Genomic DNA, 19,211 nt, shown 5'->3' with positions numbered 1-19,211 from the left:
TGGCTACCCGATGGATGATCGATACGATGCAGAACCATCCTTAGCCAACGCAGGGTATAATTAGTCATTTATTTCTCGGCGGTTGATGATCGACCGATCGCTGCGCTCACGCCGAGCGATTCCGGATCCGGACGATTGTGTTCTGCGCACGGAGGAATTTGTTAACGAAGAGGTATCGGGTCATCACACTCGAGGCTCGTTTGAATGATCACCATCGTTAACACTTCGATCGGTCACTTCGTGGATCCAGCGAAGCCCTAGTTGCGAAAAAGAGATTCATAAATATGTGACACGATTACATTGAATAGTATATAAGAAATATTGTATTCTATTATTTATCCTTACATTGAATTTATTGGTTATATTTATTGCTTTCGAAAATTACTCGCCGACGTCGGAATGAAAATGAAGTTGTACGAGGCGGGAAAAGGATCAATTTCAATGACCGTGGGGATTCCTGGAACGTTTTAGAAGGCTCCGATTGGTTGTACATTGAAGGAGCGTTCGACTTCTCCGTAATATTTATGGCGCGGCACGATTTTTAATCGAGAATGTTCTACCTTGTATCGTCTATCGGAACAATGAATTATAGGTCGATCCATGGACAGACGATGATTAGATTTCTCGGGCTCCATATTGAGAGGGCAGATACTAATTGTCTGCCGCCGTGGTATACCAACCGTGGAACGTCGTTATTACTAAATTAGTATCTGGAAATTCGTCTGCAGGAACGAATATATTATTCTCGAAGCTTTCGTCATCGGGAAGCTAAAGGAGAAGGTATTGTAAGGTTGCGGTGGGTTGAATGGATCGCGATTATTCCGCTCGATCAGTATGGTTCGAGGTGTTGATTTACGCCGACACCGGGAAGTTCTCAATAGAAATTCGCGGACTTCAGTGAAAGACGAAATAAACTGATAGCACCGGTGAATTCTTTTTCGTCTGCGCCGGTGATCCTTCTTTTCTTTCATCGTGCAAGCAATTTTCATTGTCGAAGTCTAATGCGCTCGTGGCAACGGTCTCTTGTTCGACTCTACGAGGCAACAATTCATTAAGAAACTCATTCGGTCAGCTCTGCGAACGAGGAGAATAAAATCCGTTGGTTCGTTTCTTTTCATCATTGTCCGAGAGAATTAATCGGCGAACGTCCACAGTCTGCTCATAACAATACAAGGACGCATTATCTGAGAACTCATTCACGAAGGTTCATTTGCATCCGCTATAAATCGAAAGCTGTGCTCCGTTCGGCCTCGGTTATCCCCCTGATCCTAAGACACCGCAAACAGTAAGTAATTCAAGCGACCGGAGTCATCGGCAATACCCTACCACCGCGGCGGTCAGTAATGAAAGCATTGTTTGACATGGATCCGCGTCTTCTTCACGGTATAGCGTGACGCGTGCAAATATAAGGCGCACGGGCGCGGACATGTTACTCTGAATGAGCACAAATCAGCGTTGTTAATCGCGTCTGTGTACCGGGCGTCAAAATACCCGCATATGCCCGCCAAACGCACACACACGTCACCGCAGTGTATTACATCAAGGTATAGACCGACGTCTTTATTAAAGCAAGCAGATCACTCGATTCTCTTCTCCTCCGGTTCACTCCTGAATTCCAAACGAATATTAACGGAACGCTTGATACTTTAACGTAGTTTCACTCACTCCACTCTCAATTGAAATTTTCAAATTGTTAAGTTTCCAAGTTTTTAAATATTCAAGTTTTCTAATTCTCAAATTATACATTTTTCCACGAAAGTGTAAACTCGATACCTGAAATACGATAAGATAAAAAAATACTTTGTACTTTCCTTATGCTGATGTTTAAAGCTGATATTAGCATACATAGTTTGTTCGTTAAAAAGAGAATAAAATATTACGAGGATAAAGACTTAAACGTGGCTCTATTTATGGCGAAGATACTCGCTATACAGAGGAGCACGCACCTTTCCGGTGCAGACAGATTTAGCGGAGCCCTTTCCGTTCAGATGGTAAAGAGTGAGAAACACTTTTCGGGGTCCAACGTGCCAAGTATTTTAGGCTGCGAACGGCCTTTGGCACTGTCAGCCGGGATAACCCGGTGACCTCCGAAGTTCTTGGGATTCGCGCGATACATCAATTTGATGGATTAAAGCTGCAGCAACGACGTGCGATCCACTCGAGAGGATCTTGAAAACAGTCCTTACTAAAACCCGAGTTACTTTTCTGGCGCTATGAACATGTTCTTCGCATATTCCTTCGTTATTTAACTTCTACGATTGTACTACCCATCCTTTTATTCTATCTCACTTTGTCCATCTTCAATTTGAAATAATTAGCTGCCAAGCTGTGGGTAATCTTCATTCCCTAAAATATAAATACCTTAAAATATACCTCAACAATGATTAACCACTACATACCCTGTTGAATACAATCGTCCAAAGTATAGTCTTTTTAACCCTTTGCACACGAGAGACGACTCTCAGTTGAATATAAAATATTGAATAAGGTACTAACACGTGAAACATAGAAATAAAACAATTCTGCCCCATAATTTATGCAAGATCTTTATATAAGTTGCAAATAATATTGTTAATATTTCGTCAGTAAACAATGAACGTTTGTAATGAAAAATATTGTTGAGTGCAAAGGGTTAAGACCACAATTCTTCTCCTCCAGATGCAACTTTCAATCTATGAATTAGATGAATGAAAACTGCACCGGATTAACATGCCGCTCAGTCATCGATCCAGAATCACTTGGCCTAAGATTGAACCGTTCACCCTATGCTCGAAGACGCGAGCCGCGAGTTTCATCCCCTTCGAGCCGCCCTAACTGAAATATAAAGGTGGCCTCCTCTTGTAGCTACAACTTACAACCTGCAATTCGGTGGCTACCACCCTTTCGCGGCTGAACCACTTCGTGCCCACCGACCACCACCGCCGAGTGCCAAGTGTTGCGAGAATTATGCAATTATTGCGTTGCGCCCCGACAATTGTCCTCGCGGAAAACGCCCGGGCTGCCTGAATGGGCTGAGTGTCTCGAGGAAATGGGGGGCGGGGGTAGTGCGAGAAACGGGGATTTCCTCGCCGATTTACTACCGAGATCCACCCCTGCGCCCATGCAGTACGCTTCGCTCCTCGTTTTATTCATCGCGCGTACCGCGACGAGGCTGAAAGAAATGAACAACTGCGAAAATGTTCCCAGGCTGAACCAGGATCCGCGAGAAGCTAAACACTTCCGAATCGTTTCGAGCAGTTTCGAATGAAGAAACATGTATGAGAAAAATGCCTATACGATTTTGAGTTTATCGTACGGCTCTCTATCAAGAAATCATTATAAAGCGGTATAATTTTGTATATAGCTGCTTGGAAGATGAATATTTCTGTGAATAAGGTTGGCGGAGAATATTAGAATTATTTAAGCAACAGAGCTCGAGCAACTCTGAGCTCTGAATGAATCGACTGTCATTTTTGGGCAAGCGGTTCGTAGGCCTCGCGATTAAGCTTATTGCGGCCGCACGGTTGTTAGAGTGGATGGCGATTATGAGTGAAAACGATTTAATTCATTGCTGGAAGCTGGTCATATTTTCGAGGCGTGACGAAGCGGGGGCGGAGGGCGGTCGGCGGGAAAAGAAGAGCGAAGAGCTAGGCAAGGCGCACACCGCTTGGCGAAGGAAATAGAATTCAGAGGAGAACTTCCTTCATTTCGACTTTTACCGGGCAAAGGAACGTTCCGTTGTAACGGGTGACGCTCGCACAAAGGACATTAAACTTTTACGTAGTCTATCTCGCTTTCTCGCGGCCCGCGTCTGCCGAGCGTGAGACCCTCTCGATAAAAACTTGCACAATTTTCGAGTTGTTTCTGCCGAGGTGAAAACAAAATAACGCTCCGCCGACAAGAATATTTCCTTCTCGCTTGGTCAATGATATCAAATAACATCAAATTTTGCCAATCACGAAGCCGCTTAGCTTTAAACTTCTTATCTAACTTTTGACACAGTTCTACATTATCTTCTTATCTGCAACGATCAAAGCAACGATCGATCATTCCTCAATCGATCTTATATTAACAATTAATTATTTCTCTGGAAGAACTAAATGATACACTCTTCTAACAACGCAATATCAACAACATCGCGAGTAATAGTTATTCGATCGAATCACTAAAGAAATTAAACCGCTCAGAGATGAATATTTCATGCGCAACTACTTATAAACCAACGATGAGGTATAATCCTTTGTAATCCTAAGATTTTCGAAATACAAATAATCCTATTCGCAGTGCAGGGCCAGCTAAAATAAAAGTCTGCCACAAAATATCGTCGCGTGCCGTAAGATTCCTCCCTCGGTAGAGTACACAAGGAGAGCCGTTTAATAAAAGGGCCCCCGGTGGAATCCAAGAGGCCGAAATCCCTCGCGATGCCTTCATAAAGGCTTTCGCCTCGCGCTCGGCATAAATTTCCCTCGATCCGCCTCGTTGTCCTTCCGCGGCGTTGACCGACCCGCGGCCGCGCCGAATTTTTCAACTCCGTGGAAATCGCTTAGCTGGTAAACAGACACAATGACTCGGTCGTCACGGGGGATTCGTTCGATCTGTCACGGGTCCTGGCCGTCCCCCACTCCCGGCCGAAGCCGAAGATTTGTCAGGCGAGCAGGGCGTTCCTGGAAGAAAGGCGAACGAAAAAACTGAAAGAAACGGGGGAAAGGGACGAAGAAATGAACCGGCAATCTCATCAATTCATCGAACACATCCGTGGCCGGTATATACCTACCCGATAATATTTACTGCGCGGAGAACACGCGGGCCGGAGAGGCACCCGCCGAGATCAACCGGCCCATTCAAAAGACGCCATTAACCGTGTTATTGTCAGACCTGAATGCGACTTACGGGAAATTCAAAGTGAACCAATATCACGGTACTAATTTTCGGCTGGTCTCCGGAACAATGTTAAAATGTGTATGAGATGAAGCTTCGAGCATGGTTGATCAGGATGAGTTTTAAGATGACGAAGAACATTCCCCTCTTGGCTACGAGCCTGTAGAAGTTTATTGAATATTATTAACCCCTTGTCATACAATGTCCAGTGAGACTCGCGACGAAGATTTCTAGATCAATTCAATAACAATCAATGTTGTTCATTACCCACCGATCAAAGCAAACAACTATTTTGCTATTATCAATTTATTATCTTCAAATGAAATTTCCAGTTCAGGTAGAACGGGAATTGTTGTAGCGTTTCTTCCAAATTGTCAATAGTAAAATGTTACACGAGCTTAGTAGTGAGAGTAAATAGTACGCCAAGGCGTTAATATCGTGCTTGAAGAATACTTCTATTCGATTCGGCAGAAATGCGATCGTTTAATCGCGTATATTGATAAAATGGTAACGCGAATCTCTTTGATAATGATTACATTGGCTGCACGAACGAAATCATGCGCTCATCCCTGTCGAAAGCGCTGTAGAGCCACCCTCGAAAGTGATCATCGGCTGGAACCGGCGATCGACGGAGCCCAGTGCCCCGAGAAGATCACAGAGAAAAAGAGGAACTTTACGAGCCGCGTATATGCTGCACACGATCCGGGCTGCGGCACAATTCGCCACTAATTGATTTTACGACGTCCGTTATATTGACCGTGAAGATCGTCGACAGTGCTCGTAGCCGGTGATAGCAGGGGGTGCAGATGACGCCCTGGTGCGAGCCATGCATGACGCCCTTTTTCAGGAACGTAGATACACCCTGAGGAATCTGTATGTGCCCCGATCGTCGGGACTGATCTCATCTTAGCGCGCACGCCTGGCCTCTGGCCTTTGTCTGTTCAATATCCTTCCGATAACACGGCTACTGTAGGAATAATTCTGTCCACGGTTGGGAGATCCAGTTACAAACCAGTATTACTTATCTGGCTGCATCTTGTTAACGTCGTCAAATATTCCTCGGCATTTGTAGATTATATTTATGAGTACGCTGCGGGATACGCTTCGCTAAAACATTGAAGTATATTCAACGAACAGTCATGTAATGAATCTTAAATAGCTGAGAAGATACACGGTTAAATACGTACACATACCAGGTCACTAATCGAAAAGAAGTCCGCAAGCTGCTGGTCTAACTCGGAGTGTCTTCGAGGTTTCGGACTTTAAATATTCCTGAGAAGACAGGCAGGTAACGTCCGCACGAATCTAGAAAACATAAAGTCAATCAAGGTGGGCATTGTGTGGACGAGCGTTAACTTACATAATAAACGGAGGAGGAACAATAAAAAGTCGAGCGTCAATTCGAGAATAGGCTGAGGATAGAGGTCACAGCCCCGATTCTCGTCTCGTGGCATTAGTTGCCCATAGAAGAACAGAATCCCCTGGCATCCAATAGGATCGAGTCGATCTCAAAAGGAGGCAAGATAGGAACGAAGGAAAGTCATCTCTCGCTCTCTGCCGCTCCTTCGCTATCTCTCACTCCGGTGGACAATGAGACAATAGAGCGACGTTTGCGAGACGCGATAGCAGTCGGATTAATTCTCGATCGATTCGAAGGGAACAGTTCGCCGCTTTCCTCTCAACCATGAGGACCCTGCCCATTCTACGCGAACTCTGTGCAACTTGTTGTTCCAATATTAAACTGACATGTCCGGGAATAACAACGAATAATTGCTAGAGTTTCACGTCCCTCTGTTCTTCGACTTGCATATGGTTTCTTCCGTGCACCGGGTCTCTCTAACTGTCCACATCGTTTCGTAAGAGAATGTCGATCCCCTTCACGTTGTCCTTTCGAAACTAAAAGAAACAGTTTCCGAATGTGATCGAGCATTCGGATTAATTAACCGACTTCAATTAATTAAGATAACCGATCGAGACACGCTTCTCCACTTTCGTCTTTTTACTGTCCCCTAACGTTAATTACCGACCCGTGGATGTTTATACAAACTCTCATTTCCATAGACTATTTCACCAAAAACAGAATGTAAAAAAATATTCTTCTATCAATTAAGGGTTCATTAAGTTAGAAATGAAACGGGAACGTTTACAATTTTTACCGATATTCCTGTTCCATTGTACCGCATGCATTTTGCGTCTACTGTTGTTGCACAAGATCTGCCACTTTGTGTTGAAGTGGAATTAAACGACACTTGTACTGTATTCTTTCATTCCAATGGTCATATAGAGTGTTTATACGAGTCCCGCGTATCGGCACGCGACTCTGCGCAGTCCGCAACACCGAAGATCGAATTATTGTTATCATAACCATCTGGCCGCCGTTTCGACGAACTTAAAAGCCAGCACAGCCGTTCGTCAGATCAAAGAAGGCCGACGCTTCCGTTCTGCTGGGATGGAAAACATAACGCGAAATTCCCTGGCGAATAGATTCCAAAGTGAGCGTCGAACGGATCGCCAAAGTACCCTGGGGACTAGTGGAGTTTTATGCGAAGGGGAACAAAGGGTCCGATGTGTTCAAGCTAGCTCGCTGCTCCAGAGGACACCGTTGCATCGGCTTTCATGGGGGTTCAAATATGCATCCGTGATCGAAGACACGGATTAAAGATCAAAAGCCTGTATCTTCCTGCGACGCTCGATCTTCTGTTTTCGATGTCCTTGCCGACCTTGACTCCCGCGTAACAATAAAAACATAAAGAAGCGAATTCGAATACATATCCATAGTTTCGTAGTGACAATAATTCATGCGTCCCCTGTTCCTGTTGTCTCTGCACTTTATAAACCTTCATCCATTTTACGTGGGACGCGAGATGATCAAACGAACAACGAGATCTTTCTCGGATCATCTTCTTTGTCCCCTAAAGTTCACTATATCGGTTCCACGTATGAACGCACGGGGATTGTCGTTACGCGAGTCGATTTCGGGGTGGCTCGAAAATCGATGAACTTCTGGCAGCTCCTAGGACTAATCGTGATCGATGAGCCGGCGCGCACCGGCACGTGACTCGTGATCTATCGCGTGGAAACGGCTGATCGCGATATACGGCCGAGAAAACATTTCGCCCTTTCGTCAGGGATCATTTTTTTCTCCTCTCCCCAGACCACAGGATCTTACTTCCGCTCGTTTAATTCGTCGATGCGCTTTCTCGTTTGTCGATCGGAAAAAATACATGCGTCGAACGTGTATTAATATTACCAAGCATTCTTCGAGCGATGTTCCTTTTCATTGGCGTATGTTAGCGCTAACGTCGACGTGTCAGCGAATTCTCTCAGACAGCGAACGAACGAACGAAAATTCTAAAAGGGGTTGTAGATAATATCGAAACGTTCGTTCTCGACTGATTTTCGAAATTAGACGAATCAGGCCAAGAATGCGGAGGTAACTAATTGCTCCGAAGGCTCTAACCTACAGGACACGCATACCGACGTATTCATTTTTGGACGGAACCGAGTGGCTGCGACCGGTACGCGACCGATCAGGTAGAAATCTCGAAATTATAGCTCACTATATAGATGTTCCCGGCGACAGGGAAGCTCGTTAGCGAGCCGAGGAGTATCGATGGCCCTCATTAGGTAATCATCTTTTAATTAAGACCCGGTGGGGAGAAAGGCGCCGCCATTGCTCCGCAACCACCGTCGTGATTACCTTGCCCCACCGGTTCAACAGGCAGGTCTGTGTCTTTCGAATGGGACTGACATACAACTTGACGCACTCTAATCTCACGTGTATGGATAGGTACACCTCGATCTTCTGTCAGGTGCATTTTTAAGGCGGCGACCGTGCCGAGACCCCTCGTAATCCCCTTTCCCTTTGTGGCCGTAAAGGCGACGACGTATCGCCTTCTTCTAAACAATACGCGACACGTGTCCTTTCCTCTAAAGCGCCGACGGCGTTACTCATCGCTCAATGATGCCTCGCGTATGACGATAACCTACGTTGCATAACGAATAGTTGTGACTTCTGTTATCTGTGTCATCACAACTGTAAATGATGGACTCCGTGTTTGTAACCGGATATGCATTACACTTGCCATTAGTGCGACACACGTGAATCCAAGTTTTCCATTCTGCAACTGAAACATAAAATACGGTGACTAAAACTTTCGAATGACTGTCCATTAAGACTCTATCATATTGTTATTAGGAGAATTAATTTGAAATTCAACGAAAAGGAATCTGATCATAAGCGGTCTGAGACCTAGGAGTCAAAGATTAGATTTTTGAAAGGAAACGAATGACCGGAAATGACTGGGGAATTTCAACGAACCTCCAGACCCGTAGAATCTCCGGGATCCTAAAATCTGCAGAGATCCCCTGGGCCTGAGTCCAGTCGAAGAATGAAAATTTTCTGCTACGATACCCCTATCCCAACCCTTTCCCTCGCGCACGATTGGGAATGGATTCCAACATTGATTGTAATCTACTGAATCGTTATCTACGTAAGATCGACTTTTCCAGGAAATAATAATCCTAGACTCGCTCGATAAGTCTCAATCAATTGCGTCCAATATTGAGTCATTCACCCAAAAAAGCTAAATAGCAGATTTTTACACTGATATAAAATTTTACACGCTAATCTACGAATATTGAGTTTCAACGGAAATATATATACATATATATATTTTTATTGAGGATTACATTATCACGACAGACTCCTGTTCAACCATTGTTCGTCAAAACAGAAGCGTCGGGGACCGTACCGACATCGGGGACGTACTACAACCGACGTAATTGATTCGCAGAAATCGCAACTGACCTGCGGAGGATGAGTCTGCACCATAGAGGGATGGTCGACAAACGGTTGTTTGACGGCACCACCCCCATACCGTACCACCGGCAAACCTGGTATCGCATTCACGGTCCACTGCCTCAGGATTCGGCTCTCTTCCCTGCTTCTACGCTTGTCTCCTCCTCGTAAAAAAGAGGGAAAGAGAAGGTGAGACAGAGAGAGAAAGGGAAAGAGAGAGGGAAGAGGAAAGTGAAACAGAACGGCGAAAGCTACGCGTCGCCGGCGATCCGTAACCCTCGATCGTCGTGCTGAAACGTATCGCGCGGACGAAATATACTTAACAGATGGTTACACGAGCGACACATTTGTCTTACAAATCGCGGTTTCGAGATGTCCCTGTGCTCCCTGATACGGAAACGCTTCATCGATGCTTCTGGCCGTCGGCAAAGATTTATCGAGCAAGCTTTATGAGAATTATTTATCGGGGCGCTGCGGCCGTATAACGTCGAACGTCTTCTCCCGTTTATGGTCCCAGGTCTAGTCTGTAATCTGGACAAAAAGTTTACGGCGTTATAATCTCGTACGATAACTGCGAGTAAATTAGTGGAGGAATGAAACAGTTTCCTCTCATCATTTTTTTTTCCAGATCGCAACGTGAATTCTCACGCGAAAAAGAGGTAGCGACGAGTAAATAATAGTTCTGAAATCTTCCTCTTCGAGGAAAATGCGTCTGGTCATCGAAGCGTGAACGCAACTGCAGTCGCATCACGCGCCCTTGGTATTCCAATACCAAGTCACGGATGAGACTGCATGCTAATCAGGAAATGGGGGACAGTGGCACTTCAAGGGGGTCTTCTGGACTGCAGCATCGGAAAAGACGCTTCTTCACATTTTTTCTATCATACGAGAAACTAATGAGATCGATAATTTTTTCATTTTCCAGACGCTGAATAGTAGTTGAATTTTTATTAACGTATTATCCAATACTATCTAATAAGCTGTTTTTAACCCCTTGACCTACAATATCGTGTCAGACTCGTGACAAACATTTTAAACTGAATTTGACATATCTAAGTGTTATTTACTTTTTTTTTATTTCTTAATATTTCTGAATATTTCTTTTGTATTATCAACCGTTACCTTTGGAGTGAACGTTGACATATAATAAGCATCAAAACTGTTTCTTTTTCCAATACATTATTAATAATGTTAGTTGTATTGACCATAGTTAAAAAATAAATCATAGGGCAAAGAGTTAATGAAACATCAAAGGAAACAGTTTCCTGCAACCACGTTATTATCTGTCTTATTCGAGAGGCAACGCATTGTTTTAAAAATAATTTATAATTACGCTGAACTGCGATGAAACGTTATTTTGATAGAGTGACATGGAGCTGCGCCGTGTGAAGTTATCTATCGAGGGAGCATAAGTCCTCGTCGCGTGGTAAGAAACGCCTGGGCGATATAAATGGCAGGTGCGCGTGCAGACAGCTCGAGGCGCTTACCAGTTAACCACGGGGTGGGCAAACTTTTTTTCTGAAAGAGCCGAGTAAGAAGCTGCGGGGATTTGCCGTGCCAAAAAGGGGTCACGCTATGCTAAAGCGAACGCAAGTCTTTTTAATCATCTTGTCAGGGAAAGTGTAATCCGCGAAAATCATCTGTAAAAATTCTTGGTTTCTCATAGCAGCCGCAACAGGCATCATTTAAATAAGAAACGGAAACATCAAGATCGTGAATATGTTCGGAAATAAGATATCTCGAATACTCAATAAAAGATTTATTATTATGTAATTTACTCTATCTATCGTTTCCGATTTTTGCACTTTATGTTTTATTATATACTGAGGTATCAGTGACTCTGACTTATAGTTTGCAAGATAACATGTAATGTAAAAGAATTTTTACAACTGAAAAAAGATATTGAGTATTAAAATATTAAAGATAGCATTACTAGAGCATCAGACTTAACCTCTTGCCCCGTGATTTTTTTCTCAACTCTGATCGATACGACTACTTTGTCATTAATAATTTATTGGAAAAAGAGAAAAGTTGTAGGCATATTCTATGTCTATGTTTGCTCTTAAGTATAATTAATTATAGAAGAATAATATTTCCTTTGAATTCGAGCGAATCGAGTAATATTTATTTTGTTAAATCATGTTGAAAATATTCACCACGAGTCTGACACGTTGTTATAAGGCAAGTGGTTAAAGGCACGCTAAAAATCACTATATTGTTTTCAGAATAGCAGCGTGTTATTTTAATTGTTAATATCTTGTAAATCGCGTTTATAAAATGTTTGGACATCACGTAACGGTAAGATGGTGATGTCGGAAGTACGCATTGGCTTTCCGCCAAACCGTGTGCGCGAACCATTAACGCGCGGGATTGCTTATCAGTTGCTGAGTCCGCGTTATTGCGTTGACGATGACCAACCGAGCAGCGACAGCAGCGGAGTTTCTGTCCTCATGCCACCTAGGTGCCCCCACGTCTCATAACTCGTTACATATCAGCTATAAATGATGAAAGCGGCGACATCCGCGGGAAATGTGTTACCACTATCGTGATATTGACCTCCCATTGATAATGCAACTATTTGCACGCGATAAAAAAGAATAGCCATGCGAATAAGAAACCATTCTCCCTCCACTGCACATGTATGTACTCAGTGAATAACCGTCTCTAAAAATAAGTAATGACAACAAAATAATTTGAATTAAAAGAAGTAATAAATCATATTTTGTATTCGTAGATCATTACAAGCGATACCTTATAATCGATTAATTGATAGCGTATCAACTTCCTTTGTGTACGGACGTTTCCAAAAGGAAACATGCTGTAATTTAAGTTGCATGCGGAAAAAGGTGTATAATGAACAAAAGAATAAGATGTATATTAAAATGTTATAATATGTAGAGACTGAGAATGAAATATGATGCTACCGACAGTTTATGTACACATTCCACACGTGTTTACTCTTTACGTCCTGAACTAATTGTTTACTATGGACTCTGTAATTATAGGTTACCGGACATTACAATGAAACATTCATTCTTATCTGCATTCTATTACACTTTTCGCGAGACTTACATCAATGGTAGGTCACGTTTCTTGTTAGGAATGAATAAAAACGTACGAAAGAGTTAAAAAATGACGAATAACAGAAGAAATTTATCGAAAGAAGAAGCAATAATTCGTAACCTGTGAACATTTAAATATGGTGGAAGGAACGCGTCGGCGGTACAGTGTTGCCAGTACGGAAGTGCTAGATGACGGTATTGCCAGGTTTGCTCCCTCCAAAACGGCGCGTGCATTGGCAGCATTGTTTTTTGGTAGTTTACAAATAAAATGGCCGATATATGAGGCTATTTTGTATGGACAATAAAATATGCAATTCTGTAAAATTAATGACCATCGGCCGCTTGTGTGTGTACGTCAAAGTATAGGTTCGGTGCCGCGAAATACGAGGAAAGAAGGTGAAGTGTAAGTGAGCGTGTGGGAGTGCCGTGAGAAGACGGTGGAAGTTGTCGTTCAAGACCCGTGGACGCCGCTGGCCCATAGACCGAAACGAAAAATCACTCACGGACTCTAATACATAGAAAAGTCCAGCGACCACCGTATTTTTTCCATTGGCGCGCGCTGGCGCGGCAACTATACGAAAACGACTGCAGATTTACGGAACCTGGTTTACAGCGCACAGGCCCCCTCTGCCGCCTGCTCCAATTCTTTTACCACGCTCGCCTCACCTCCTGAACACCGTGTGTTCCTAAGCTTAACAAAATAACACTTGGAAACACGCCGTGTACACGGTTCTTTTATGACACAGATGATAACCACTACAAGGTGTTGATCACCTTGCGTACATTACTATATGTACTTTGATTCTCCAGACATTTTGGACAATAAGAGAAGCCACAATATTAATGTATGATAGAACTGTTTTGAGCAGATATGATTCCCAATCTTGAAACCCAAGAACGAGATACTGGAGTGTGACGGGTACGTTTATTTAGAACCTTCCAAAATATTTCCCGCCGATCAATTCGTTGTAGTGGAAAGAAGTGGTGCAGACAATGCGTTGACAGAGACGGAGGGGCCAACGAGCACTGCATCCAGCCAGCCCACCCCCTCCGTTACTCCCCTGTCAAACATGTGCACCACTCCTAGTAACGTGGCAACAGGATTTGGGTATACCTGGTCCTTTGGTGGGCCAGGTGCTGAAGCCCGGGAAAATGCACAGGGTGAACTTACCACAAATATTAATTATGCGGTAAATAATAATCAAGACCAAGGTTCCAGTCAGAAAATACAAGTTGATATTAAACCTCCTAAGATTGCCAATAGTACGCATCGTAGACCAATGTTCACCATGAATGAAACCTGTCAACAGACCCCTACAACGCACCATGGCCATACAGCTGGAGCTCATAATCAAACGCATGGCACACTTGTCCGTGTTAAAAAACATCATGATGTATTTTCATTAACGTGTGACAAAGGAGGCTGTAATTGTGATGCAGCGCATCCAACGCCCGCACCTTCACTTTTCTCGAACACTTTAGTTTTTACCACAGCTGATAAGCATGCCATGAGTAAGCATTTCATGACACCCCTTGGACCATTACAACTTACAGCAGAAGAGTGCAATGAAATTTTAATGAAAAGAGCAGCAGCTGCCTCGAATCAAGCCAATGCAAATAACGTGGTAACGAGTCAAACAGACAGTACTGCTCATTTTGGACATGTTTTAACGCATGTTAACACTACACAAATCGAGACAAAGGTGAAGCAGCAACAAGATATGGGAAGTCAAGTCCGTGTTCCAAAGGAAAGGCCATATTCTTGTTCAGAATGTGGGAAATCGTTTCTCCTCAAGCATCATCTTACAACGCATGCAAGAGTACATACTGGAGAACGACCTCATGTTTGCGTTCACTGTGGCAAAAGTTTTGCACACAAACATTGTCTTCATACTCACCTGCTCCTTCATAGTGCAGATCGACCATACCAATGCCGTGAATGTAAAAAGTCTTTTACATTAAAGCATCACCTTGTAACGCACACAAGAGTACACACAAGAGATCGGCCATTCATTTGTCAAGAGTGTGGAAGATCATTTCCTCTAAAGCGTCACCTAGTGACTCATAGTAAATTCCATTCAGGGGAGAGACCATTTGTTTGCGAAGAGTGTGGAGAATCGTTTTCACAAAAGGATCATCTCACAATGCATTCGCGCTTCCACGGCAGTTTACATCCCTTTGTTTGTCATGATTGTGGTGCAACCTTCCAGAGAAAGTTTGAATTAGTGAATCACGGCCGTCTTCATGGGAGAGTTCCACACTCATGTACTGTTTGTGGAAAAGAATTTCTCCAAAAAAGAACACTGTTGGCGCATATGCGTTTACATACAGGAGAAACTCCATTTGCGTGCACTGTTTGTGGGGAAGCATTTCCTAGGAAGTCAGACCTTGTTACCCATTCTAAGATTCATAACAATAACACGAACACAGATGAGAAGTCGCTTATGTGCAGGTAATCTTCTAAGTTATACAGTATAAAATGATTAATCTTTGCAATCTTTTATACGTATAAAATTTTCTCACATATGCTTATGCTCTCCACTATTTCAGGGAATGTGGATTGGACTTCTCGAATCGAGAAGCCCTCACTTTGCACTTAAGGTTACATTCTGGTGATCGAACACTTGTTACTGACCTTTGTGGATTAGCGGCCGCCTTCCAGCAAACTCCTGGACATTTCCTTACCCCCAACACGTCAACAACTCACCAGGTACAACTTATAACCGCCTAAAATCCAAAACGTGACCGTTACAACTTATGGGTTTATAGATGAATGGACCCATTGGCAATCCCGGTGTCAGCCATATGCACGGTGCAACGCAAACATCACCACCTGTGGGTACAGGTCCAAAACCAAAACCACACATTTGTCCTGATTGCGGTCGTGGTTTCGCACAGAAACATGGTTTGTCTCAACATCAACGGCGTCACACGGACGGCAGCTGTCACATAAGATCGCACGTGTGTGATAAGTGTGGCAAGGCCTTCTATCAGAAGAATCATTTGTTACTTCACCAACGCCAACACATGGATCCACCGCCAAGTATACTTCGGCAACAACAGAGGCAAGCTGCTCAAGCTGCCGCTCAGCAGGCACAGCAGCAGCAGCAGCAACAAGCGCAACAACAGCAACAGGTGCAACAGCAACAAGTGCAACAACAGGTACAACAACAACAACAAGTGCAACAGCAGCAGGGTCAACAACAACCCCAGCAGCAGCAACAACAGCCTCAACAACCGCAGCAACAAACGTGTACGGTTGACACAAAAACAATACAGCTGCAAGCTATACAGCAACAAGTGCAACAACAAGTTCAACAACAGGTACAACAGATACAGCAGCAACAGCAGCAGCAGCAACAACAGCAACAAGCGTGCTCTGTGGACACTAAAGCAATACAGTTAAATGTCACTATGTGAGACGATATAGAAAGTGGGGACTGGTTAGTCCCTGGAACAATAGCACTCCCAAATGCGCACCCTGCTGCCACCCTCTGCACGCACTTCTCTTGTACTAACATTACACATTAGATATATTTATTATCTCTAGAATCGAATACGAAGTAATCAATTTTATTACAAGAGTATATATACAAAGTATACATATTATATTCTAAATATGTAAGGCTTGTAACAAGAAAATAAAAATAACCATATATTAGTGTTTTACATATACTTTATATATCATTTACTCTAGATATGTAAAATGACTAAACAAATTAGTTGCCTTAATGAGACGATGAATTTTACTGAATATATTAACTATTGTTTGGTGAACTCTTTTTCTTTTTCATTTACTTTTAATTAGTAGGACATCACTTTATAAGAAAACGAATATTAATAAACAAACATAAAACAAAGAATTAAGTTTCTTTATGTACTACTGCTTTGTTGTTATCCTTCATGCTGTGCTTGTATGGTGGAAACCGAGAGAAACGTTTGATCGTGTGAGTGGTCGGTAAAAATGAGTATGTAGAATGAATATAAGAGGGAGAGGGTGGCAGACGAAGCGCATTTACGGAACATTTAAAATTGTAGGTCTGCCCATTTAAAAAAAAAAAGAAAAATGGCATCTTTAAACGTACTTTTACGTTACACGATTCGTGCAATTTGTTTAACAAACTCTAGGGAATTAAGAGTGCAAAAGAATTGCAAAATTTCTATTCCACTGAATGGATATTAAGGATTGGTAGATTCGAATGTGCATTCGGGTGCAGAAAAGTGGAACGTTTAGAAATCGGGCGGTTCGCGATTTTATTTTTAAAAGTGTCTAATTATAAAATTTAACATGTAAAATATTACAGAATTAAAAATATTGTTTTAGGTAGTAGGTATAAGGAGAGCAAGAAGAAAAGAGAATGTCTAACGACATTAAATTTTTAACTGTACAAATAGATTTTCTAGGCGGTCCACAGTTTCTTGCATCACACAACTGTTTTCTTTTTTCTCTCTCGAAATGTCAACACATTTTGTTCTCTTCTTTTATACGTGCATGTCGTTTCTCGATTTCTTATGTCGCATAGTTTTGCTCCATTCTGGACAATGTTTTTTACTTTATAATACCGAGAGACCGATACCCATATGTGTGAAAGGCGTTCACATGTTCTTACAAAATCACTCAGCGTAGCGAACTTTTGTAATAGTTTTGTCGGAGACATGTAATAGCTAATAGAATTGCGCAAAAAAAATGAAAGAAGTAATAAAGGTAGCCTTCCTATATAGTTTTAACATATATATGTATTTTTTCCGTACAAACAAAATTATACATGTACATGAGAGACGCTTTTCCAGTTTACACGTTAAGTCGAATGCTAAACGAATTAAGAAACCATTAAAAAAAAAGAAAAAGAACGAACAGTTCGACGATGAAATATTACAAGACGAGTTTTAACGTGCCTTTCTTCTCATTTTTGCGACTAAAATATGTGACCTTCCCCGAAGACGGATCAGCATGCCGATTATATATTTCGCCCGCGTATAAATTCACGCTTAAATAGCGTTCCATTTTCGAATTTCTACTCTCATAAATTGCAAATGAACGCGGTATTGCAGCCCGTCGATTTTTATCAGTTCCGTTCTAACTCGAGTGAATTATTCGCGAGATCACGGTTCAGCCGAGAGCCACCGTGTTTACAAAATCCAGTTGGCCAAAGTTTCCCGCGCGATTCCGCGCTCAGGAACGTAGCAAAAGGAAAAGGAAAATACCCGGGGAAAGAGATAACATTGTTACAAGCGACCTCTCTCGATGATGTCCGGAGTGAAACGGCAGCGGGCGACGGCGCATGCGCACAGGTCACCGTATACCATCCCGCCTGCGGACGAACCGAAATAAATCGAACGACGCCGAGGCGATCAGCAGTACGGTGCTCGCTGGACGCGGCTGTTTCGCGTTAGTGATGATCAAAACGAGTTGTCGTGGTCGTTGTTTGCGGCATTTCGCGGAGACGAGGGAACCGTGATCCGGGATCGAAGGCTCGAGGCACCGGAGAGGCCGAGGACACGCGTCGTCGTTCGTTGCCGCGGCCACGGATGCATATGGAGGTGCGTAAACCCCCGACGGACTCGGTGCACCCTCTTCCCGTGCACGCGCTCTTTGTTCCCTTTGACAACACCACGCACGTACGGGCTTGAACTGCTAGCCCCTTCAACTGGCCATCGTTCCGCGGGTGGTCTCGTTCCGCGACAACGACCGAGCCGAGAACCCGAAAGTGCATCGGTCCCTGTTCACCGCGGCCAAGATTGTTGTGCCGAAGGATCACCGTGGTTTTCGCTCCCAGTCTCGTCCGTGGAACCCGTTAATCTTGCTCGCTGTCTCGGCTAATTTCGCTAACGTCCACGGTGGCTGGAACTCGACGGGAAAACATCGTTCATCTCGGTGACACCGTTCGAACGTCTTGCGTCGTCTTGAACGACGCAATATTGCTTTCCCTTTTTTTTCATATGTTAATGTCTAAAGTGCAACGATTCCGGTGGTCGGAATAACAGATTTCCCAATGGAATCGCGTCAAGCGAATCCCGTGTGACTTCCTCCCCGGGAATGGATGGAGGATGAAAAGTGTAGGTGCCGCGCACACGGCATCGGACTTTGTGTACGCTCTCAGCTGACGGGAGCCTGTCAGCTGCCTTCCACGAGAAGATCAGGGCCGTCGCTTCGTGGCGTTCTGCCCGATTTTTCCCGTTATCTCGCACGCCTCGATTTTCTTGCCGTTCACCTTTCTTCCTCGCCGGTACGATCCCGTGTCGTAATTAGGACCTTTTCCACTTGGTAACAGTGCAAAATCTGCCATATCGAACGGTTCCGTCGTCACGTCCGCACGTGTGCGTGTACGAGGACGGGGATTCTTTTATTTCATTGTTAATTGACGAATCACGCGACGACCTTCGCGGAACAGTCAAACGGTGTAATTACATTTCGCGGTAATCCATCCGTTCACTTGAACACGATTATCTTTGTTTTTCCCCGACTTTTTTTTCAACATCGATTCTCCATG

The 19,211-nt window shown here is 43.5% G+C and overlaps 1 protein-coding gene and 1 long non-coding RNA gene across 2 annotated transcripts; one reads left to right on the top strand and one right to left on the bottom strand.

The window, feature by feature from the left end:
* Window positions 1-11,996: 11,996 nt before the first annotated feature.
* LOC116427488 (uncharacterized) lies at window positions 11,997-12,856 on the bottom strand. Its single transcript, XR_004235088.2, has 3 exons — window positions 12,731-12,856; window positions 12,410-12,651; window positions 11,997-12,322 (listed from the first exon to the last, which is right to left on the bottom strand). It is a non-coding gene; the product is annotated as an uncharacterized LOC116427488 (long non-coding RNA).
* A 16-nt stretch (window positions 12,857-12,872) lies between these two features.
* LOC116427487 (uncharacterized) lies at window positions 12,873-17,609 on the top strand. The gene is made up of 3 exons (XM_031977894.2): window positions 12,873-15,172; window positions 15,271-15,430; window positions 15,490-17,609. The coding sequence occupies exons 1-3, from the start codon at window positions 13,791-13,793 to the stop codon at window positions 16,138-16,140; spliced, it is 2,193 nt and encodes a 730-aa protein (XP_031833754.2). The 5' UTR covers window positions 12,873-13,790; the 3' UTR covers window positions 16,141-17,609.
* Window positions 17,610-19,211: the final 1,602 nt, after the last annotated feature.

The sequence above is a fragment of the Nomia melanderi genome, chromosome 8, assembly GCF_051020985.1.
Source record: "Nomia melanderi isolate GNS246 chromosome 8, iyNomMela1, whole genome shotgun sequence".
NCBI lineage: Eukaryota > Metazoa > Arthropoda > Insecta > Hymenoptera > Halictidae > Nomia > Nomia melanderi.
Note: the sequence above shows the minus strand (reverse complement) of the source record. Positions and strands in the feature narration are given on the sequence as shown.